Genomic DNA, 24,563 nt, shown 5'->3' with positions numbered 1-24,563 from the left:
TTCAGCTTTTTGGTAGCTTTCAGTCTCCACAGCTGCCATAGGTCCACAGTTCCCATGTCACTTTTGAAGAGTGTCTGTCATAAAATTTTGACTAGGGTGGATTGCACTTCATGCATGTCTGTGTGTAATAGAATCCATTCTGTTGACTTTTGTGACCTGTTTGTTTTTTATGTTTAACATAGTTTCATATTAGAAGAAAAAATGAATCAGCAGACCAGGTTGCAAAGTCTCCTAGGTCAAGCAATTTTGGAGCCTAGGAAACAGGAGTGGTCAGGTCTATAATTTGTAAAATGTCCGTTCAGCAATTGCTCCTGTTATCAGCAGGGCATAGAATCCTTTCATAAATCTCCAATACTTTCGCACAAACAGAAGTTCCACTGTTATATAAGCATAAGCATTGTCTGGAGTGGATAGCTGTGAGAACATCTCCAATATATCCTTTTATTGCATAAGCTGCGCAGAAGACGATCAAGGAGATGGAGTTAATAATGCTGTGTCTTGTGTTCTCAGCTAGCAGAATGGTGGCTGAACACTGCATACCTTGACTTCCGCTGGCCTGTGGTGGTATACTCCAGTCCTGGCCTTGTATTTCCTCTTCAGAATTACAAGACCCAAGACGAGCAAATAAAACTAGCAGCCAAAGTGATTCTGGCTGCTCTCGACTACAAGAAGCTCATTGACGAGTGAGTGTAATGTTCATCCTCTATTTTTATCACATGTTTAATTAAATATTCTGTGATGACTAGCTGCTTTGTGCAATTTTGCCTGTACGTTCATAGTTCTCAGCATTTAAAAAACAGATTTCAAGCATGATGTTAGGGTACAGCTGTATGATATACAACGTGTAGAGAGTGCATTGAGGGTATGTTTTCTATACTCAAAGAACTTGAATACCATAGCATTTACGTCGGGTGGTTGAGTCTTATTCCTATTCACAGCATGCTTAATCTCAGTTATTCAAGCATAGGAAAAAATAGACTCATTGTGTATTAGAGCAGTTACTCGAAAAGGGCTAAATGAAGTGAAAGAAATGGAAAATAACACAGCACATACATATTTTCTGTTGTAATTTGTATAGCAGAATTAAGTCTATATAATCTTTCTGTCTGCACTCTGTGAATATTAACATGATTCTCAGCTTTTACACTGGACAGGACAAATAATAGCCTACTTTGGGTTCAATTTAATTTTTGTTTGTCTTACAAGGATACAACTGGGGAGTGCCTTTTACCACTAGGTATGGAGATTAATATGGAATACAGATGTACCAATGAAAGCTACAGAAGTAATGTACAAGGGATATTATTTACCTATAATGACATGCAGGGGACACCTGGACAATGGCTCAGATAGATGAGAGAAGAGTACAGGCAGCTAAAATGAAATTTCTGAGAAGTATGGTACAGAAGACAAAGAGATAGAGTGAGAAATGAAGACATACAAAAAGAGCTAAATGTGTAAAAACTAAGTGACAAACTGGAACGGAACAGAGTGAGGCGGTTTGGACATGTGAAGCGGATGAATGAAAAAAGACTGTCAAGACAAGCACTGGAAAGACAAATGACAGGGAAGTGAGTATGAGGGAGACCAATATTACAAAGGATGGATTCTGTGAAAAACAGCATAAGACAACGGAACCTGGCCTGTAACGTAGTGTTGGGTTGGATGAGGAATGGTGGTGAGACAGGACGAAGTGGAGATGAACCATATTTGCTCCCTGCTCAGTTTCAGCTCGAAAAGGGGAGATGATGATGATGATGATGATGATGATTAGCCATTTAGCAGGGGCTTCTCATCCTTTAGTATTTTAACTTCCTGTCTAAACCTGACAATACAGTGTTTATGTTAGTGTATAAGAGAAACAGTTAAAGGCTTCATGCAATTCCTCTTTATTCATAAGTTTCCCCACATTTATTAATTATTTTATATGTAGCAGGTAGGGACCCTCTTCGGAGGCAGCCCTTGCCTATGAGAGTCCCAGAGCACACTGACCCGGTGTGCAATATCTGGTATGGGTCCCAGCTCAGGGTTACGGGTGAAGACATCAATGGCATCTACGGCGGAGAAGGTGGACTTTGGTACGGTGGAGATGGCGGAAGGGGCAAACCCTGTACACTAGAGGAGCGGCTATGAAAGGCGTCTGTCTCCATGTTAGGGGCAGCCTAATTTTGAACCTGGCAGTAGGTATAAAATGCCTTTGGGTGTGGTGAGCCCATCGTAACAATGTCCTATATGGACAAAGCAGATATGGTGCTTCGGAAAAGTTTAGGGCACCCCTGTTAAAAGCGACACGCAGCTCTTCATGTGCTGGGGGAACTGTGATAAATGGGCAACCAGCACCAAACTACATCGAGATTGCAACAGTAAATGTCCTGACACTGACGGGAAAGACAGAAGAACTGGTTGACTTCATGATAGAAAAAGATATAGTCATACTTAGACTGTGCGAGACCAAGAAGAGGGGTACAGGGGAGATTCCTCTGAGAGAAGGATACAGGCTGTATTACAGCTGAGGACCTGAAACAATAAATGGAGTGGGCATCATACTTAGAAAGAATATGTGGAATATACAAAATACGTCAGCGATAGGATGATGATGATGATGAGACTCCAGTTTGAAAATGGCGTGAAAGATCTATTTCAGTTGTATGCCCCACAAACTGATTGCATAGATGAACATCTAGAGGACTTCTTAGAGGAAGTGGAGAGACAGACAGAAGATAAGGAAATGCTATTGATGGGAGATCTGAATGCACAAGTTGGAATGGAAAGACAAGGAAAGGAAGATGGTTGTAGGGCCCTTTTGATATGGAAATGTAAATCCAGAAGGTGAGTTGTTGGTGGATTTTTGCATGAGGAATCAAATGATTGTTGGAAACACCTGATTTAGGAAGAAGAACAGTCAGAAGATTACCAGGTATGGTTGGGGAGACAGACAAACAAAGACCATGATTGATTATATAATCACAGAGAAAGAACACCGGAAGAACCTTTTAGATGCAACAGCCATGCCTGAAGAAGCCTTTGGTGGAGATCATAGAGTTGTGATAGGAAAATTGAAAGTTGAAAAGTTTGAAAAACCTCCATTAAGAAGAGAGAAGAGAATTAAATTATGGAAGTTGAAGGAGAAAAGCATACAAGAAGAATTTCAAAGGGAAATAATACCCTTGGTACCCAGGACGGAGGTGGGGAATGTTGAAGATGAATGGAAAAGATTTAAGGAAGCACTGGTTGGATGTGCAGAAAAGGTATGTGGTAGAACATCAGGAAATGTGAAAGACAAAGAGACACACTGGTGGAATGATAGGGTAAAGATTAAAGGGAAGGAAAAGAAAATGGCATGGAAAGCATGGAAAACATTTAAGACTGAAGGAAGTAGAAGAAAATGTGTGGAGGCGAAGAATTTGGCCAAGAAAGTAGTGGAGGAAGAAAAGAGGAAAAACTGGGCCTTATTCACACAGAAATTGAGAGATGATATGCAGGGCAGCAAGAAATTACTGTATGGTATCTTAACACATTGCTAACCGGATGCTTGAGCTTGTCACATACCCTGTGGACCGGACATTTTTCTACTAAGCATACTAGGGTGCACTTGATTATAAAAATGTACATAAATATTAAACCAGTCAAGATTTTATCTTTAAAGTTGGTATGAGTCTCACCAATGCCCCTAGTAGTACTTCAACATATCTAAGATAAGCAAGCAAATGCGTGTTAATTCAACAACACAGCATTAATGTTTACATCGTTGTCGTCGTCAGAGTCACTTGAATAAATAAGCACATTTGGTTAATTATGGCGTGTAGAGGCTTGAATATCACTTCACTTTAACTCTCACATTCAGTTTCCACTAATTCATTATCACTATATCCATCTGAACGATCATCGGCATATAATTCTTATTGTCGTCAGCTAACACCGTATTCCGCGGTCATTGACTGAACCGGCAGAAAGAAAGTCGACGTTTCGAAACTAAATCAAAGAATAAAAGAGGCCATGAATAAAATAAAAGTGGCAGATATACATCTACGACTTATTCTACTCAATGTGCAAGTTTGAAATAGTTCAATATATGGTCAAGAGATGTCACAGGAAGACCGAAAACAATGTCGTGAATAAAACCGAGATTTCTCGGGGCCCGTCACCTACCGCTGGCGAGCGTACTACGAGATTTCTCGCGGTCCGTCACCCATGTGTTAAGAAACAAAAAGAGAGATCAAGTAAACACCAGATTTGTGAAGGATGAAGGTGGCATAATATTAACAAAGCCAGAAGAAATAAGAAATAGATGGAGAGAGTATTTTCAGAAGCTGCTGAACATAAGAATGGATGACAGTCATTCAGTGGATGACCAGGAAAGGCAATTAGTTGATGAAGAAATTACAATGAATGAAATTGAAATGGCAGTAAGAAAGATGAAGAATGGAAAAACTGCTGGAATAGATGAAATTTCAGTGAAGATGATAAAGGCAGCTGGAGTTGTAGGCCTGCAGTGGACATATCGGGTTCTCAGGAATGTCTGGGAGAATAAGGAGGTTCCTGAGGATTGGCAAAAAGGAATAATCATCCCAATTTTTAAGAAAGGCAATAAGAAAGTTTTGAAGAACTACAGGGGAATTACTCTAATATCCCATATTGCTAAGATAATGGAAAGGATACTGGAAAGTAGAATAAGGTTGAGAATCAGATACAGGAAAATCAGTTTGGTTTCAGAAATGGAAGGTTGGGAGTCCATTTTCATTATGAGACAACTGTTGGAAAAGCAATGGGAGTACGGGAATGATATAGTGATGACATTCATTGACATTGAAAAGGCATATGACAGTGTCCCAAGGACTAAAGTTTGGGACAGTCTGGTGCAAAAAGGAATTGGACAGGGATTAATAAAAATGATCATGGCATTGTATAAGGAATGTTGTAGTAGCGTTGTTGGCAGGATAAGTTGGTTTAAAATAACTAGTGGGCTGAGACAGGGAAGTGTTCTATCACCAATCCTGTTTACAGTAGTAATGGATGACATCATGAGAACTGCAAAAGCAGCATATGGAGGAAGAGAAATGAACATGATGTTATTTGCAGATGATATTGTGATTTGGAGAGAAGACGGCAGGAAGGTTCAAGAACAGTTGAATTTGGTGAATGGGAAGATAGAAGAATGTGGATTGAAAATAAGTGTAGAAAAGAGTAAATCTCTTGTTATGACTAGAGGGGAGAAAGAAGGGAAAGGTCAGATTAGACTTGCATACAAGCCCCTGGAAGTAGTAGAAACATTCAAATACCTGGGGAGTGAATTAATGGAGAATGCTCGACTGATTCTGAGATTAATAAGAGGATTCAAGCTGGAAGTTGTTTCTGTCATAGTGTAAGAAACATGTTATGGGTCAAAGATGTGCCAATGGAAGCAAAGGATACTATGTACAAGATGTATTACGTACCCATAACAACTAATGGAGCAGAAACTTGGACAATGACAAAGAAGGATCAGAGTCGAATACAGGCAGCCGAAATGAAGTTCTAGAGGAGTATGATACAAAAGAGTAGAAGAGACAAAATAAGAAGTGAGAAAATCCGAGAAGAAATTGGAGTGGAAAAGATGAATGATAGAATAGAGAGAAGCTGACCAAGATGGTTTGGGCACATAAAGCGAATGAGTGACGAAAGAATGCCAAAACAAAAGGTGATGGAAATGCAGATGCAAGGAAGGAGAGGCCGTGGATGACCACGATTGAGATGGAAGGATACCATCCAACGCAGTATTATAGAAAGAAACCTGGACTAGGACATAGTGTTGGAGGAGGAGTGGTGGAAAGACCAAAGAAAGTGGAGAGGAACCATATTTGCCCCTACCCGGTTATAGCTGGATAAAGAGAAATGATGATGTGATGATACAGTAGAACCTCGATAATTCGAAATCGGTTAATTCAAAATCCCACGTAATTCGAAGAAGCTCTCATTCCCGGAAACATGAGATACAGTTTTGCATGTTATTTAAATTGTTTAATTCGAAATACGGATAATTCGTAATTCGAAGTACATTGTCGGCCCCATTACCGAAATTCAGTCTTTTAATTCGAAACTGCCTTTACATTTTAAAACAATAGTATGTTACAGAGTAATTTCAACTCGAAATTTATCCGCGTCATAATAGAACGCGTGTTCCGGAACGTGGAGGGGTACGGTAGCTTTCCGCACTTACACTCACTTCGGTGGGTCTACAGTGCGCTTCATGATTGCCAAGTTGAATGAAATCGGAATTCTTTTGTATTCAACCTTTTAAGGAACGCCGTAATACCACGCAACAGGCAGTGTGCGGGAAAACAGAATGCGCGAACACTGGCGATGCCGACAGTTGACGAAAAAGCGTGGCTCATATGATAAATTCGTAGGCAAAGAACAATACTGTCATTGCCGATGAAACTGCATTGCTTTATTTTAATGCGAGCCCAAACGGTCTTATGGTTTTAAAGGAGAAAGTGCCAGCCGGGGAATCGTACAAGGGTCGGGGATAATGGTCATTGTAGTGCGTTGCAATTGCGATGCACATGGAAGCGAGAAACTTTATCCCCTCGTCATAGAAAAGTTCGATAAGCTACAATGTTTTAAGGGCGTCGGGCACTTTCCATCCCAGTACTAAGCATCTAAAAATGCAAACAGTACAGATATCCAAAAAATAATGCATTTGCACAGGGGAACCAGCATAATTTATCCTCGTATTTGAATTGTGTGATTTTTTTTCTTTCGTTGCGTGAGGTTATGTTCGTCAGTGATTTATCCAAGTGCATTATTTGAACATTGTAAATGCACCTTGTTGGATACATTTCGGAAATAGCTTTTCCATGGCATTGGAAAGGTTTAAACTGTGAATCGAGGTGATTGCATGTATTAATGGGTCTTAGAATACTTTGTGACGCGGCAAGTGTTTACATTTCTGAAGTGAGAGAGAAGTGCCATGGCGGGAAATCGTACAAGGTTAGAGTCATAGGAAAGTTTGATTTTAAGGGCATCGGGTCCTTTCTGTGTAAATACAAGGCATCTAAAATGTATACAGTATAGTACTCGAATGAATAAAGCACTTGCACATGGGAGCCAGCATAGATTTCTCCTCGTCTTTGAATCGTGCTGTTTTTTTTTTTCGTTATTCCGTTGCGTGAGGTTATATTTGCCAATGAGATATGCAAGTGCATTATTTGAATACTGTAAATGCACATTTTTGGATAAATTTAGGAAATATTTCTTTTTTCATGGCATTTGAAAGGTTTAAACTGAATCAAGGTTAACTGCATCCAGTAACGGGCCTTAGAATATTTCGCAACGCGGCAAGGGTTGGTACTTCTGAATTGCGAATTGGCGGTTAATTCGAAATCACGTAATTCGAAGTCCGATTTTTGAGTCCCAACGACTTCGAATTAACGAGGTTTTACTGTATATATTTATCGATACGACCACCTGTGGGCCACGTTTACACAATCTTCCTTCTATCACGCAGACTGATACCCTTCTCTGTACACTCTCGCCAAAGATTTTTGAGTCTTTGACTTCTTCTTGCTTGTTCTTCCACCGAGATGTTCCGTGGCTTCGCATGTTGCTCTTCAGACGCATCCCTCATTCCCTCAACCTTTTTCCTAAATGATGTCCTTTCTTTTATATCCTCCTCCGTGATACCTATTTCTGCCAAGTCTTTGTGCACCTGTGTAAGCCATCCCGGTTGTTTTTTCCACTTTTTCTACAGAAGAAGTATCCTGTTGGCCAATCTCTCAGGGTTCATTCTTTTGATATGCCCATAAAACGTTAGTCTCCTTTTCCTCATCACAGTCGTGATTCTTTCTACTGTCTTGTAGAGCTCCAAATTTGATCTTAACCGAAATGTGTTTGGATCACTCGTAGACTTTCTTGGGCCTAAGATTTTTCGTAAGAATCTTCTTTCTCTTTTTTCAAGGACTGGGTCAGCCATCCTCATCAAGGTTTCTGCTCCATAAAGGCACTCTGTTCTAACCACTGTGCAGTAATGTTGTAACTTGGTCTGAATTGAGAGGGACTTGGACTTACAGGTGTCATGACATAGTCTGAATGCCAACTCCATTCTTCTCACCCTCTCCTTTAATCCCTCCTTTTCATCTCCATTGGGGGTGAGTATTTCTCCCAGGTATTTAAATTTTTGCACACGCTGGATATCCCCATACAGTGTAACAAGTCTGTCCGTGTCACTTTTTTTTTATAGAATCCATGAATGCTGTTTTTTCGAAAGAGATTCTTAACCCTGTTTTGACTGCAACATTTTGTAGTTCTTAAACTTGTTTCTTGGCTGTTTGACGGTTGTCTGTAATAAGAACGACGTTGTCTGCGAAGGCAAGTCAGTCCAACATAATCGCATTTTTTCCACGACCTATCTTTACCCCATTCTTCATTCCATTTTCAGTCATTCTCAACCTCCATTCCCTAATAACTTTTTCTAAAATGCAATTAAAGAGTAGTGGAGAAAGGCTGTCTCCTTGCCTCAAACCCGTTTTTATCTCAAATGGATTTGAGAGTTCGCCCATAAATTTGACTTGAGAAAAGGTGTTTGTAAGAGATTGTCGAATTATGGCCACTCCGAACTCCTGCAGAACGTTCATGAGCACTCTATGATCTGTGGAATCATATGCTTTTTTGAAATAAACAAAGGTTATGATTGTCCTCTTCTGATTTCTCGTTGATCTTATTTTTGTAAGGGATTTTAGAATATAAATCTGCTCAGCACATGAACGTCCTTTCCTGAACCTGGCCTGGTATTCACCAATTTGTTTATCTAGATGTGTTTCAAGCCTCCGCTGCAATGCTTTGGATAGGATTTTGTATGCTATAGGAAGAAGGGAGATACCTCTGTAGTTGTTGATGTTAGCTTTGTCCCCTTTCTTGTGTAAAGGATGAATGAGTGCATTCTTCCAACCACTTGGTATTTCTTCTTTTTCCCAAATAAAAGCGAATAATTCCTCTAGTTTTACCACTATATTTTCACCTGCAAATTTGAATAACTCTGCAGTAATTGAATCTTTTCCAGGAGCTTTGTTGGTTTTTAGTTGCTTAATGATGTCCCTAATTTCTTCCTCGTTTGTTGGTAATGAATCCTTCAACTTGAATTGAGGCTTTCCAAACAGCAATCCATCTTCAGGAGGTTCACAGTTCAGAAGATTTTGGAAATAGTTGGCCAGATACTCGCATTTCTTCTTGTCACCAATAATGAGTTTCCCTTGTTCACTTTTAAATAATAAGTGAAATGCGCACAAATGTGCAAGGAGTTTAATAGTTAATTGTCTTTACTGCATTCGTTTATTGATGTTGTTCTTTTTTTGCACTTAAGCATGTGGTAGCGATCACACACACTCGTCGTTCACCACATGGAATCGCTTAGTCGCACATAGCTTATGGTGGAAGCCATGGACTGCCATCCTTGTAACCACATGTCGCTGTTCATAGTTCACTTCTGTCCATTTTCGCTCCAGCATGGCGTCAGTGGCATAGAATTCAAGCTCGATTTGGGCTCGTTTCATTCTTCTCTCTTCAATTATCTTTGCGCTTTGTCTTGTGAAGGGCATAACTAGATTGATTCTTAGCTCCTCGATATAGAATGGTTCTTTACAAAGTTCGTACACTAACCTGGACTTTGTGTTCGTAGGCACACCTAATACCCGCTTTAGAAATCTAGCTTGTCTTTAATTCTATATACTGTATCGCTTTGATGGCTGTTGTTGTCCTTCCCTTTATGTGCATTCTGTAGGAGTTGATTGTCGTTTGTAAGATTATCCCAAGGTATTTGAAGGAATTTATGTTTAGGTCTCTGTTCTGAAATTTAATTTTGTCCTTTGTTGCAGCTCTTCCTCCCTTTCTGAAGATCGTCATTACTGTCTTAGATTCGTTTATCTGCAGATTTCTTCTGCCCATGTTTCCAGCTTGTTCACTGCTTCCTGAAGGTCTTCCAATTTGGATGACCCAATTACCATGTCGTCAGCGTATATGTGCTGTGATACTGTTTCACTGAATTCTACTATTTTTGATACGTCTGCAGTTGCAATATTGAACAGTATTGGACTAATTGGGTCACCCTGCATTACTCCATTGGTCTGGTAAATATCTTGGGAAAGAGAGATGCCATCACTTATGTTAACTGTGTTGTATTCTAGGATGTTCTTCAGAAGGACTGTAATGCTGTGTGTTTCTCCAATCATTTGTGCTAGTTTCACAATCACTACTTTTCTGTTTAGGGTGTCGAAGGCTTTTGTGTAGTCGATGAATACCGCGTAGTATTTTCCGTTTGGAAATCTTAAGGCCTGTTCTATTTCACTTATTAGGTTCATTACTGCCTGCAGTGTCGAGCGATGTTTTCTGAAGCCATACTGATGTTCAGGAAGGAGATGGTCCGTTTCCCTCACTAATTGGTCCGTGATTATTCTCATAAAGGCCTTGAAAGCATTGTTTTCTAGGGCGATGCCTCTAAATGAGTTTGGGTCCATGTTGTCTCCTTTTCCTTTATAGATTACTTTTATCATGGACTTCCTCCAAGATTCAGATATTTGTGCGCTGTCTAGACACGCGTTAAATAACTTGGTCCTCACTTCTAGGAGTACGTCTTCAGTTGCCTTGATAAGTTCATTGTAGATCCCATCAGGACCAGCAGCTTTCCTGCTTTCGGTTTTTGATATGGCTTGTTTTACCTCATGAGTCGTTATAGGGATTGGGTGCAACTTTGGTTGACTTCCTGTTCGTGTTGATACACTTGCAGTTGGAGTGGTGCACTTCAGATTGAGGATGTTATTTAAATGGTTTTCCCACACGTCCATTTGTATTGTTGTGGTTTGAGGGACTTTGTTCCGTTTTAAGACAACATACGGGTCTCTGTTCGCTTCTTCGACCAATTGTTCTGCTTCTTGTTCCTGATGACGTTGTTTTTTATCTTTTAGAGTCAGTTTGTACTTTTTGCATTTCATTGAGTATTCTTTAATGTCCTCTGTTTCTCTGCTATATCTCGCTTTATGGAGGACTTGCAGTGTTATACGTCTTAGTTCATAGCATTCCCTGTCAAACCATGGCTTCGCATATCTTTTCTTATAGGGGACGGTGACTGACCTAATGCTGTCTTCTATGGTTTTCACAGCCAGATCGAGGTTGTTGGTTTTAAGGTGGTGCATCGCTTCCTCCGCACCCTTCCGTAAATTCTCCGTCTTGCTTTCAGTTATTTTTCTTGCCAATGTGGGTGCCGTGTTGGTATTTTGTGTTTCCTTCACTGTTGGTTTGATTTCAATGTATGTCTTAATGGCAATGTGCTTCCTGAGCGGTGTGTTGGCCGACGACCAGAGTCCACCTTGTGATATAGAACTTAGTGTGATCTTCCCTTGATAAACACTAGATCTATGGCACTTGCACCGTTGTGCGCAAGGTACATTAGAAGGTCTTTGCTGTTTACCAGTTTGAAATTCTCTTCTGTCATTAGATTGAAGATTAACTTGCTTTTATGGTCTGGCTTGTCTAGCCTGCAGTTTAGATCCCCAGCAATTAAAACATTTTCTTCAGACTCGATTAGAGAGACTGCTCGGGCAACTGACTCACACGCATCTTCCATTGATGATTGTGGCTGTATGTAAAGTCCTACGATTGTGATATTTGTTGTGAAGACAATAACCATGTTGTCCTCTGTGTGTGTTTTCGTTACTTTGCCCATTTTGTTGTTATAAAGACAGGAGACACCCCCTGAGGGTCGGCCTTCCTGCTTTTGGGTTGCCAGAGCGTGCACTCCGTAGTAGCCCGGAACGTCCATGGGTTCAGTTAGAAAGGTTTCTGTTAGGATAACTATATCACTTGTGAAAAGTACTTGACTAGTAGAGATCGTTGCTACGCTTTTCAATCCTTCGATGTTCCGCAGTAGGACGGTCAGCTTTTGGCTGGTACCCATTTTATTATCCTCTGTTGATCGAGTCACCGTGACGTTGTGAGGGGCAAAATCGATATCTTCGCACTGTGATGTCTTTTGGCCAGAAGGACGGTTCATAAGCTTTCTCCTTTTCCTGAAAGTCTATTCCAATTAGGAAAGCTTTATTGCGACCCAGTGTTGTCAACTCTTTGCATGTTATGCCTCCTTGGATTCCTCCGTCTTTCATATGTCGTGTTATATCTTCTGCGGTTGTTGTTTCATGCAGTTTCCCCACGTATAGCCAGGCATTTCTTGATTTGGCTTTGAGGTTGCTTGATGATTGGGCCTTTGAACCTGAGGTTGATAGTGCGTTCCTCCTTACAGCTTCTGTGCAAACTTGCTCGTTTTCATTTGTTGATCTTTCCTGATTGGGTCCTCTCGAGGGTGAAAAATGAGCAGGGGTTGCATGGCCTGAATCTCTTCTCCTTCTGGGGGCTTTGAACCGTGGTTTTTGGTGCTTCCTTCCTTGCCTTCGTTCGTTCATTTGACCTGTTGGTCCTTCCCTCTCGTGGTGAGTGGATTATGAAGATTTCGGAATCAGTTTCGTTTCTGTAGTATTTTACTTGCCGATTGTTTTCCCTTAGGATTTTAGGGTCTGTTCTTGCGGAAGTTTCCTCCGAAGTTCTCATGAGGAGATTTAGCTTTGTTTAGCGTCTTCTCGTGTTTTCTTAGGAGACTGGCTTGTTCAGTTAAATGAAATGTTTCATAATGATATATCCATATTGAACTGTGATTACAATAGAGTAAATTAATGTATTATTTGGGTCCACCTTTTCAATACAAAATGTAAAGAGTTTAAATTACATAAATGATTAGGGACTAGTTTCGACCTAGTACTAGGTCATCGTCAGCCTAAAGCAGAATTAAAACACAAATACCGAAGAAATGAAACAATGTAAAGACACGTAAGGTCTCGTAAAAGTACATACCATGTGAGTTATTGTGCAGCACTATGTTAAAAAATAACTCTCTGAAAGAGATTCATAATAAGTCCAGTGCACATTAAAAAGATGTTATAGATAGGAATCCTTGAGTTGCTGGATAAGGAGATTAGAATATGCTGGCTCCTTTAAGATGCAGGTATCCAATTGAAGAACCACTGAGCCGAAGTTACGTCGTTTATTTATGAATAAAGTCCAGTACGCCGTATAGCATTAAAAAGTCCAGTACGCACTGCTCATTCAGCTTTTCAGACAATCAAAATCAAATATTAAAGATCCGATTTTCATTCTATTTATAGTACTTTTCTTAAACAATCTTCCATATTCCCACATCCCTCAGCCCCACCTTAATATCCTCTCCTCCTCCACCTTTTTTCTCCATCCGTTCTTTTTCTCCCTTCACCTCCTCAAGATTTCCTTTGAACCTCACCTACCCCCATTTCTCTCTTCAGCTTATTACAAGATGCGTTAATTCCCTCATGAGCGGGCGAGTTGGCCGTGCGTGTAGAGGCGCGCGGCTGTGAGCTTGCATCCGGGAGATAGTAGGTTCGAATCCCACTATCGGCAGCCCTGAAAATGGTTTTCCGTGGTTTCCCATTTTCACACCAGGCAAATGCTGGGGCTGTACCTTAATTAAGGCCACGGCCGCTTCCTTCCAACTCCTTGGCCTTTCCTATCCCATCGTCGCCATAAGACCTATCTGTGTCGGTGCGACGTAAAGCCACTATCAAAGAAAAAATTCCCTCATGACATATTTTACTTAAATATTTTCTTCCACCTGACCAAATTTCTTTCTTTCTTTCTTTCTTTCTTTCTTTCTTTCTTTCCTTGCTATCATTTATTCGGAGTCAAATGTATGGTGCGCATTGAACTGCGAATTTCTATCCATCTTTGACTCCATATATGTTGATCCTCCTCGCGGAACATGTGGTAAAGTATACATCTTCCTTCAAGATTTCAAGACCTCAAGCTCTCGTTGATAGTTCTCGACAATCTCTTGGTTGCCATTAATGCTTTCACGGCCCGTACTTAGAGACATGAGATTATGGAGATGGAGTCGGACGGATGCCTTCCTTTCTTGGATGTTCTTGTAAGAACGAAACCGGATGGCTCTTTAGGACATACCGTCTATCGTAAGCCTACCCACACAAATTGCTATATTCATGCAGATTCTCACCACCATCCAGCACAAAAACAAGGCATCCTCACTACACTCGCCAAGAGGGCGATACGAATTTGCGAGCCATCACATATCCAGATGGAGATGGACATGCTCAAAGTCGCGTTTAAGGGTAATGGTTACAGTGATTTGCAGATTCATAGAGCCCTACATCCTGGAGAAATGACCAAGCAAATCTCACAGAAGGAAGAAGTGAAGGGAACTGCCTACTTGCCTTACATTCACAACACCACAGATCGAATTGCCAAGGTCCTCCGCAAACACAATATAAAAACCGTGTTTGGTACCACCACTAAAATTGCTCACAGTCTGAGTAAAACCAAGGACAAATTGTCCCCACTTTTACATCCTGGGGTATACGAAATTCCCTGTACATGTGGTAAAGTATACATCGGCCAAACATGCCGGTCCATTGGTACCCGTATCAAAGAACACAAATGTAATATTCGTCTCAACCAACCTGAGCAATAGCTGAGCACACTTTATCGTTGGGTCATGATGTCATGTTCCAAGATGCTCGAGCTCTTACCCACACTAGACACTACATGTCCAGGATTATACGGGAAGCTGTTGGAATACGTAGTAATCCTAACAATTTCAACAGGGACACCGGCTATCAATTAAGTAATACCTGGTTGCCAGCCGTTAAGAATTTACGTAGGTAGTTTTCTTCCCTGCCCCTTCACTATTGTTATTTCGTCTCTGTGTTTTCCAAATTCGTACGTTCCTCGTCGCCAGATGTTTCATTCCAGGCTTATGTCTATGTCTCACACCTATCATATGTTATGCAGACATGTTATGTGAACCGCTTAGTCTGATAGTGATGGTTCAGTCAGCTTCCGCTTCGAACGCTAGCGTTGTGCCATGTCCTAGGGGCCATCTGGTGGTGAATGAATGTACCATTTCCACTTCTACTTCTATTATAATGTTCTAAATTCAAAAGTGTCGTTGTTTAAGAAGCCTTTCTCGTGGACAGTCGGGAATTCTTCTGAGGACGCAGAGCACAGTTTTCTGCGAAATGTTAAGAATTTCACCTTATTTTCTTGACACGGCACAAGCCCAAAAGCCTATACAATATTATGTCTACAATCTCTTGGTTTGTCTTGAGTTCATCAGTTCGATATCTCTTGATTTTGGGTGAAGGTCTCTTGAAGGACTTTGGAATAAACCTTACCTTGACTCTAACAAGATAGTGGTCGGAATCTATGTTTGCACCTTTTTGCACTTAACGTTCAAAATCTCTGCCGGGCTCGATGTGGCTACATGGTCTATTTGGAACTCCCCTAACATGGGATTTGGTGAACGCCATGTCATTAATTTCTTCCTTTCTTTCTTAAATTGGGTGGACATTAACTTGAGGTTGAATGCTTCACACACTTCAATAAGCCTTTCCCCATTTCTGTTGGTTCTTATATGCACAGGATAACTGCCAACTATTTTCCTGTATTTTTTTTTACTTGCGAACTTGAGCATTAAAATCACCCATTAATATTTTAATCACATGTTCTGGATTTTCCAACAACTCTTTCTCCAGGAGAGACCAGAATTCTTCAACTTCATCTGGATTTTTCTTATTGTCCTCATTAGTAGGTGCATTCCCATTGAGGATTGCATATGATTTGTTTCCACTCTTCAAGGTTAAGATGGAAAGCCTAGGGGAAGGTAATCGAAAATCAATGATTGCATCTATAATTGAACTGTGAACAAAAAATACTGTTCCTAGAATTGAAGGTGATTTTCTTTTATTACCCATTTTTATATTCCCTGATTGCTGGTTGTCTCTTTATTATCTTGTACTTGCCCATCATAGATACTTCATTTGATGGGAATCTTGTTTCCTGTACAGCGAGTAGCTTGATCTGATATCTCTCTAGTTATTTTATAAGTTCCATCTGTTTGCCGACTCTTAGGAGGGTATTGACATTCATTGTACCAAAGAAGTGTTTTTTCTTAGTCCTGATTTTGCGGGGTGAGGGATCATCCGACTGATCCGAACATGATCGTGCAGGGCCCCCAGAATCCAATGCCCTGTTTAGACCAGACTCTAACTGTCCCCGGATTTTACCGGCTGGGGTAGTTTCCGATGTGTGTTTTACCATCATGGTAGATTGTGTGAAGCATTTCACATGAGGGTGGAACCCGTAGGTCCCACAAATATTAGAACCAGATTGGTAAGACCTGGAACATGCTTAAATAGCTGACCCTGACCTGGATACAGACGCTGACCACAACACCGCCCGCTGTGGGATCTGATGTGTGGATTTACATTTCAAAGATAGTTCTTCCACCTTCTTCACCGTTGGGATCCAAATTCCTCATCCGCTGCTGAAGCTGTTGACTATCTTTGTGAATGCTTTATATTACTATCCCAAAAAGCAAGGATGCCTCTTCCGCCAGTTCCCCCATACCAATGATCTTCATCTCTGCCTTTACTGCTGTTGAGGTCTTCACTCGTACCCCTGAACTGGGACCCTTACCAGATGATACACACCAGGTCGGTGTGCTCTGGGACTCGCATAGGCAGGGGCGGCACTCCCTGGGCAGAGCTGCCTCCGAAGAGGGTCCCTACCTGCCACCTGGATTAATTATTTTATTTGAAAACTGTTTCCTATTGGTGATGGTCCCATTGGACTCAGCATATTCTCAAAAATTATTCATAGTTTATCATGTACCTATATTAGAGTATGTGACAGCGTGATGTTTTCAGCATTGCTGTAACAGTTTTATCTCTTAAAGATTGAGGACTGTACGAGTAATTTCTGATAATTTGTATGGATCCTTTGATGGCCAAAATAGCTAGGTCAGAATATGTATTCTTTGGAATGCCCAAACATAAAAAAGAACTTTAAATTTTGAAATTGTTTATCTTGCTCTGATGACCACACGTTACTCTGCACCAACCTCCCCTGGCTGACTGGTCTCACATGTAATGGTGAGAACCAATATACACGCGGAATCCTTTTCTTGATTGATAGCAGTCGTGTCTTTTCTGCATTTGTTTCCACTGTCGGCAATACATGCTACCTCTTCATATACCTTTTCAGTTCTTATGACGTACACCTTTGGGACTGAGAAATTTCCAGTATGTAGGGTTGTCCGCTTGGAGAGGGTATGAAATGGGTACCATTAAAAATATGTGGGAACTATATATGACAAAAACTCAAATAAACCACCTTCCAGTCTAAGTGAAGAACATAAAAAGGAGGATAAAAACAAATATGTTGTTTTCACATTTAACAGCGATAACATTCTCCAGGTAATGAATATTCTCACAAAAAACACAAAATTAGCATAGCCATCAAAACAATCAATAATACCTTCAAATTACTTTTTAATCATTGCTGTACTAGGACAGACTTAACAAATTTTCGAACTCCAGTGTTTACAAATTGACATGTACCCAGTGCCGAGCTTCATAGATTGGGCAAACTGGCCGTAGCTTTTATATTTGTTACCAGGAACATTTTTGAAGCAAAACAGTACAAAAATTATCAGCCTTCACTGACCATTTCTCAGATTTTCATCATTCTTTCTCTTCAATAGAAAAAGATCTTTCTATTATTTTTACAACCAGGAAAGGTCTGCTTTTGAATATATATGAAAATATCTTTATTTAGACCAAAGATTGAACCCTGTAGGCAATCTGAATGAGTTGTCCGAGAATATCAACATCCTCATAGATGTGGTGAATAATAAGTTTATTAATCGTTCTTTGAACAAGGTGTCTCGTCCGAACACGAATCGGCATTCTACATTTCCTTCCCATTCCACATCCTCCCCTATGCCAACACTTCAGACCATTCCCACTCCCAGCCAACACACTCCCCATCTCACTGTCAGCCCCTCCATCATGCCTGCAACTCACTCAGGCACAGCAGACTCTCCACAACAAGACATGGGTAAACCAGCTCAGCATGATCACTAATTTCCCCATAAATTTTTCTATAATTGATATTTATGTAACTCCATTTTTGTAAAACTGATGCTTAGTTCACTATGGCTTTAAGCCGGTCAACTGATAAGATGAAAGTAAGATTCAGGCACTGTTATTAACATTTTTTTGTTGTTGTCTTGCAGATGGTTGTGGCTCCTTGTTGGTCTGATGCACACTTCTTTAGCAATCCAATTGGTGGAACGTATTGTCAGTTGATAATGTCGACCAGGGCTTGTCATCTGGGGGATGCTATTTAATCTATGCTACCGTTGTTGAAGTTTGAGAGGAAGAAATTTATCCATGAGTTAGTTATAGGAGAGCGTGAATATGTTGTAATTATATTCATTATATAATTTTTCTTGTAAATTCCTTCCTAGAATTCAGGGTATCTTGTATTCATCACCTTTCTTGGTTTTTTTTTTTGTTTTTTTATGTCACACCTACACAGATAGGTGACGATTGGATAGGAAAGGGCTAGGAGTTGGAAGGAAGCGGCCGTGGCCTTAATTAGGGTACATCCCCAGAATTTGCCTGGTGTGAAAATTGGAAATCACGGAAAACCATCTTCAGGGCTACCGACAGTGGGGTTTGAACCCACTATCTCCTTAATGCAGGCTCACTGCTATGCACCCCTAGCCACATGGTTAAGTTGCTTGCTGAATTTTTCATCACTTTGACACGTGCTTCCCCCTCCCCACTACCCCTCTGTCTAAATGCTACAACAGCCACACAACGTACACGGAACAGTGTGCAGCACGCTCCCGACCATGCTCAATGATATTTCAAGTTCATTAATGAAATGAAATAAGTTTCATAATGATAGATCCGTATTGAACTGTGATTACAATAGAGTAAATTAATGTATTATTAGGGTCCACCTTTTCAATACAAAATGTAAAGAGTTTAAATTACATAAATGATTAGGGACTAGTTTCGACCTAGTACTAGGTCATCGTCAGCCTAAAGCAAAATTAAACAATGTAAAGACACATAAGGTTTCGTAAAAGTACATACCATGTGAGATATTGTGCAGCACTATGTTAAAAAATAACTCTATGAAAGAGATTCATAAAAAGTCCAGTGCGTATTAAAAAGATGTTATAGGAATCCTTGAGTTGCTGGATAAGGAGATTAGAATATGCTGGCTCCCTTAAGATGCTGGTATCCAATTGAAGAACCACTGAGCCGAAGTTACTTTGCTTATTTACGAATAAAGTCCAGTGCGCCGTATAGCATTAAAAAGTAGTTAGGGATGGAAATTTTTCACTTGTGGGTCAAGGAATTCAACATATGCTGGCTTCTTAAATGTGCTGCTGTATATTCGAAGAACAACTGAGACAAAGTTAAGTCGATTTTTTAAGATATTCATAGATGTAAAAACACATCGATGATGGAAAGGCTCTTCAGTTTTCTGGAACTTGAAAGAAGGTAATTGTTGTGCGTGGAGGCTTAAGAATCCAGAGATGCGCTACATTATGTTAAAAAATAGAGATCCATAAAAAGGTCCAGTGCGCCGTATAAAAGTAACAAGTTGTAAAAGTAATCCTTACGTTGTTGGTCATGGAAATCGAAAAAGGTTGGTTTCCAAGCGATGCTGGTGTTCACTCAGAGATCAGTTCAAATTACAGTAACATTGCCTTCTCAAGATGTTTATGAACTTGAAATAAATGTCGATGCGAAGTAAGATGCTAGAAGAAAGTTCTTCTGTTTCTAGAATCTTGGAGAACGATGGATGTTACGCGAGGAGGATTAACATATGTGTGTATATATATATATCAGAAGCTCGTTGAATCTCTAGTCTTCTCAGTCTTCTTGTATGGCGCAGAGACGTGGACCATCCTCAAACGTGATCGTGAATGGATAGAAAGCTTTGAAATGTGGTGCTGGTGGAAAATGTTAAGGATTCCTTGGGCAGCTCATCGCACGAACACATCAATCCTGAACCAACTTCAGATAAAAGTTCGTTTATCGTATAAGGTCTCTCAGCTGATTGTACGCTACTTTGGACATATAATGCGCCGAGATGGTAGTCTTCAAAAGCTGATTGTTGGGGGCAAAGTCTAGGGAACCAGACAACGAGGACGAGTACCAACGTGATGGATTGACATGGTGAATGGCCCCATACAGAGTTCTATCAGAGCAACCACATTGAAAGCTTTAGATAGGGAAGAATGGCGGAGTATGGTTCATCAGCTAGAGTGCTGAATATTATGATAGTCACAACGCCTCAGTCATGAGGCAAAATGACGAAGAAGAATCATTAGGGAACCATATTCCTTAAAATTCAATATCTTCAGAAAGCCTCCCCAAACATCTTCCACTATTCGTCAAGATTCCTCTCATCCACAAATCCATAAAAGAGCAGCTTATAATAGTATGGTTCATCGAGCCTATACTGTCCCAACGACCAAAAGTGATCTTGAAAAAGAATTGAACAATATCCGTATGATTGCTAAACTCAATGGATACAATAGTTCTTTCATTGAAGGTATTATCAATAAGTACAAATGTCGTCTATCTATAACCACTCTGAAAAAAAGAAAACCAAAAGTTCCTTTATTTTCTACCTTATTTTCAATAAAGATATTTATAAGGTCACTAACGTTTTTAAAAAACATGATGTTAAAATCTCCTTCAGAACCAACAATAATAATGCTACAGTCTTACATAACTCAACATCTGTTAATAGAACTGATTGCTTTTCAAAATCTGGTGTATATAGGGTAAAATGCAATAGCTGCAATTTTTCTTATATTGGACAAACAGGAAGAAGCTTTAAAATACGATACTTGGAACATGTCAATGCCCTAAAATACAATAAATTCTCAGCAGTTGGTCAACACATGAATGATTATAATCATAAATTTACAGACATTAAACATGACATGGTAATTCTCAAAATTATGAATAAAGGACCCCTCCTTAACATAATAGTGAATTGCTTTATACATCTGGACCAATATTTTAATCCCAACTTCAGTCTTAATGACATTTCCGAAAAACCGAACATTCTTTTTGACCTGTTCATTCAGCTTTTCAGACAATCAAAATCAAATATTAAAGGTCTGATTTTCATTCTATTTATAGTACTTTTCATAAACAATCTTCCATATTCCCACATCCCTCAGCCCCACCTTAATAACCTCTCTTCCCCCTCCTCCTCATTTTTCTCCTTCCGTTTTTCTTTTTTGCCTTCACCTCCTCAAGATTTCCTTGGAACCTCACCGACCCCCATATCTCTCTTCAGCTCATTACAACACGTATTAATTCCCTTATGATATATTTTATTTAAATATATTCTTCCAGCTGACCAAATTTCTTTTTTTTTTTTCTTTCTTTCTTTCTTTCCTTGCTGTCATTTATTCAGAGTCAAATATGTGGTCCACATTGAACTGCGAATTTCTATCCACCTTTATTTAACTCCATATATGTTAACCCTCCTCGCGTAACATCCATCGTCTTTCACGATTCTAGAGACAGAAGAACTTTCTTCTAGCATCTTACTTCACATCGACATTCATTTCAAGTTTATAAACCTCTTGAGAAGACAATGTTACTGTAATTTCAATTGATCTCTGAATGAACAGCAGCATCGCTTGGAAACCAACCTTTTTCGATTTCCATGACCAACAACTTAAGGATTACCTTTACAACTTGTTACTTTTATATGGCGCACTGGACTTTTTATGAATCTCTTTCATAGAGTTATTTTTTAACATAGTGCTGCACAATATCTCACATGGTATGTACTTTTACGAGACCTTATGTGTCTTTACATTGTTTAATTTCTTCGGTATTTGTGTTTTAATTCTGCTTTAGGCTGACGATGACCTAGTACTAGGTCGAAACTAGTCCCTGATCATTTATGTAATTTAAACTCTTTACATTTTGTATTGAAAAGTGGACCCTAATAATACATTAATTTACTCCATTTCAAGTTCACATGTAAGTAACACACACATGATAGTTCACAACACATTCAATAGGCACGCTCTATTAGTTAATCTAATTTCTACCTTTCTTTTTCTTCTTTCATAGATCATTTGACTTTACCCGAGTGGAACACAAGTATGAAGAGGGGAGCACTCGCACTTACTTTTATTGATATCAATACTTCATATACAGCAACTTATATCTCAACAAAAAGTTTTAGTAAAATAAAGCATGTTTATCAGCAGAATAGTGGACTGAGGATGAGCATAAGTACCTATAAAGCAAGAACAGGGCCCCATATACTATTGAACATAACGTTCTTACGCATATTTGCAGCCTAACAATGCACTTTTGAATTTACCTATACAACCGTTGGATGTAATGTTGGCATTGAAACAAGGATGTCAGAAACTCTTCAGATTTTAAGAAATGTACCCTGATTTTAACTTTGTATCATAATATTTTAATGGAACGTGTGGTATTCACGTGACATAAGGATGTCGAAGCCTTTTTAGACTTCAAGAACTGTACCCTGTTTTATATTTTAACATTATAGCATTATATTTTATTAGAATATGTGGCATTCATGTTTAGTCTAAGTAATGTTTTACAATGTACAATTGTTATTGAATAAGCAGGTTCATCAGCAGCTGATGATGACCTAATTAACAGGTCGAAACCGGTACTGTGTTTCAATGTGATTGAAATATTTTAGACACTTTATGTAATAAAGTATTGATTAGGTTGAAAACTCTCAATCATTATACTTGTGTGCTCAGTCTTTATACTTACGTGTACTCAGTACATGGGACTAATGATCAAAATATCCCAGTCCTCTAATAATAACATTTGAAGGGTCGGAGGATAAAAGCCATGTGACAACTTTTTGTCATCATCGAATTAGTGGTGATATACTGGGCATCAGACCAAGCTTAATTCAATTTACTACATTTTGAACTTCAGTTATTCAAAGCATATGATTTGTAACTCTTTATTTGTTTAAATGGTAATGTTTTGAAATTAAAATTTTGTTTTTATGAGTTCTGAAGGAAGTTGACTTACCTGTTTGTTTCTCCTGACCCTTCATTTAAGCTCTCTATTAAGGCAACTCACTTTGGCTTGTAATTATATATTTTAATTTATTTTGGAATTTCCAGGAACAAGCTTCCTCAGGAGAAGATGGGCAAAGATCTTTTGGATATGTCACAGTATTCTAAAATAATGGGAACGTGTCGTATTCCTGGTGAAACTCGGGATAGTCTGTCGTACCTCGATCCACATAGTCCTCCAAAACATGTTGTTGTGGCTTACAAGAATCAGGTAAATATCCTATCAGTACCTAGAAAGTGTAATTCTTTGTTTATGTGGCTTCCTTACATACTAAGTGTTAAAAAAAAAGTAGTACAGTATTTTCTTGCATAATCAACACTCTTTTTTGATGTAAACTATTCAAGAAATGGAGACATACACAAACTTTATTCACAATTTATTTACATTTTAAAGATACATCAAATATGCTATTTGATGTAAAATTACACCATAAGTTTTTTTCTGAACAGTCAGAGTACATCAGGCAAGTTGGACACATGGGTTTGAAATATGGACACTGGAAAATATTATTTCCCTTACGAGCTGAAGCGAAATACATATGAATAAACTAGAGTACCATTCACATAAGTAATAATGACATACTAGAAAAAAGGAATCTTGCCATTTATAGGCTACCGGTGCAGTCTCTGACATTGCTACCAGCACTTCAGGAAGAAATAGTTGCTGCTATCACCACTCACATCTCTCCATAAGAAGTCATCTTCACTCCCATCTAACTTACTCAAGATTCCAGTTTTCTTGCAGCTCTTTTCAACCACCTTCAAAGAAATCATGTCCCAAGCACACAATATCCATGCACAAAGGAGTTCCATAGGTGATTTCCGAATCTTGCCTGTTGGGATAAGTTCATACACACTTTCCGCCATCCAGCATCAATAGTTTTTGCGCATTGTCGTTGAATGGTTTATTTATTGTAATGTCCAAGGGTTGAGGTACGTATGTCAATCCACCAGGAATCAATGCCAAATTGATTCTCATGGTTTGCAATGATTTCTTAGAGCTTTCTATTAGGTGGGCTCAAAAACTGTTTCGACACGAGGAGGGCTGGGTATTGAAGGAGAGACCCTGCTTGATTTCTCAATCTATTCATATGCAATCTTGTACCAATGACGTGTACATCCACCGTTTTTCTCGGATATGAACATGGATGTGGAAAGCAATCAATGGAATTAGTGAGAGCAATGTATAAAAACTGTTCCAGTTGTGTCCAGACTCCAGTGTGGGGAACAGATTGGTTTCGAAACCAAACTGGACTAAGACAGGGAAGTGTATTGTCTGCATTTATATTTATATTAGTTATGGATAAAATCCTGAAGAAAACAAAGGCAATCTATAAAGGGAATATGAAAATAGTTTTGTTTGCATATGATATCTGGAAAGTCGAGAATACAGAAGTGCAAATTCAACTAGAGGCTTTAAATGATGATATTGAGAAATATTGTATGAAAATCAGTGTGGAGAAGAGTAAAACAGTGCTGATGACAAGAGGAGAAAGAGAGGGAAAATGAATTGTTAGTATCATGG

At 39.4% G+C, this 24,563-nt stretch overlaps 1 protein-coding gene across 5 annotated transcripts in view; it reads left to right on the top strand.

The window, feature by feature from the left end:
• LOC136871792 (carnitine O-acetyltransferase) overlaps window positions 1-24,563 on the top strand; it is a 219,798-nt gene that overhangs the window by 42,709 nt on the left and 152,526 nt on the right. For all 5 annotated transcript variants that reach the window (XM_067145382.2, XM_067145385.2, XM_067145384.2 and 2 more), the window contains exons 5-6: window positions 511-683; window positions 23,087-23,249. In XM_067145382.2, coding sequence (XP_067001483.2) covers window positions 511-683; window positions 23,087-23,249 — 336 coding nt within the window. The remainder of the gene's footprint in view (window positions 1-510; window positions 684-23,086; window positions 23,250-24,563) is intronic.

Source organism: Anabrus simplex, chromosome 4, assembly GCF_040414725.1.
Source record: "Anabrus simplex isolate iqAnaSimp1 chromosome 4, ASM4041472v1, whole genome shotgun sequence".
Classification (NCBI taxonomy): Eukaryota; Metazoa; Arthropoda; class Insecta; order Orthoptera; family Tettigoniidae; genus Anabrus; species Anabrus simplex.
This window is presented reverse-complemented; position numbering and strand designations above follow the sequence as displayed.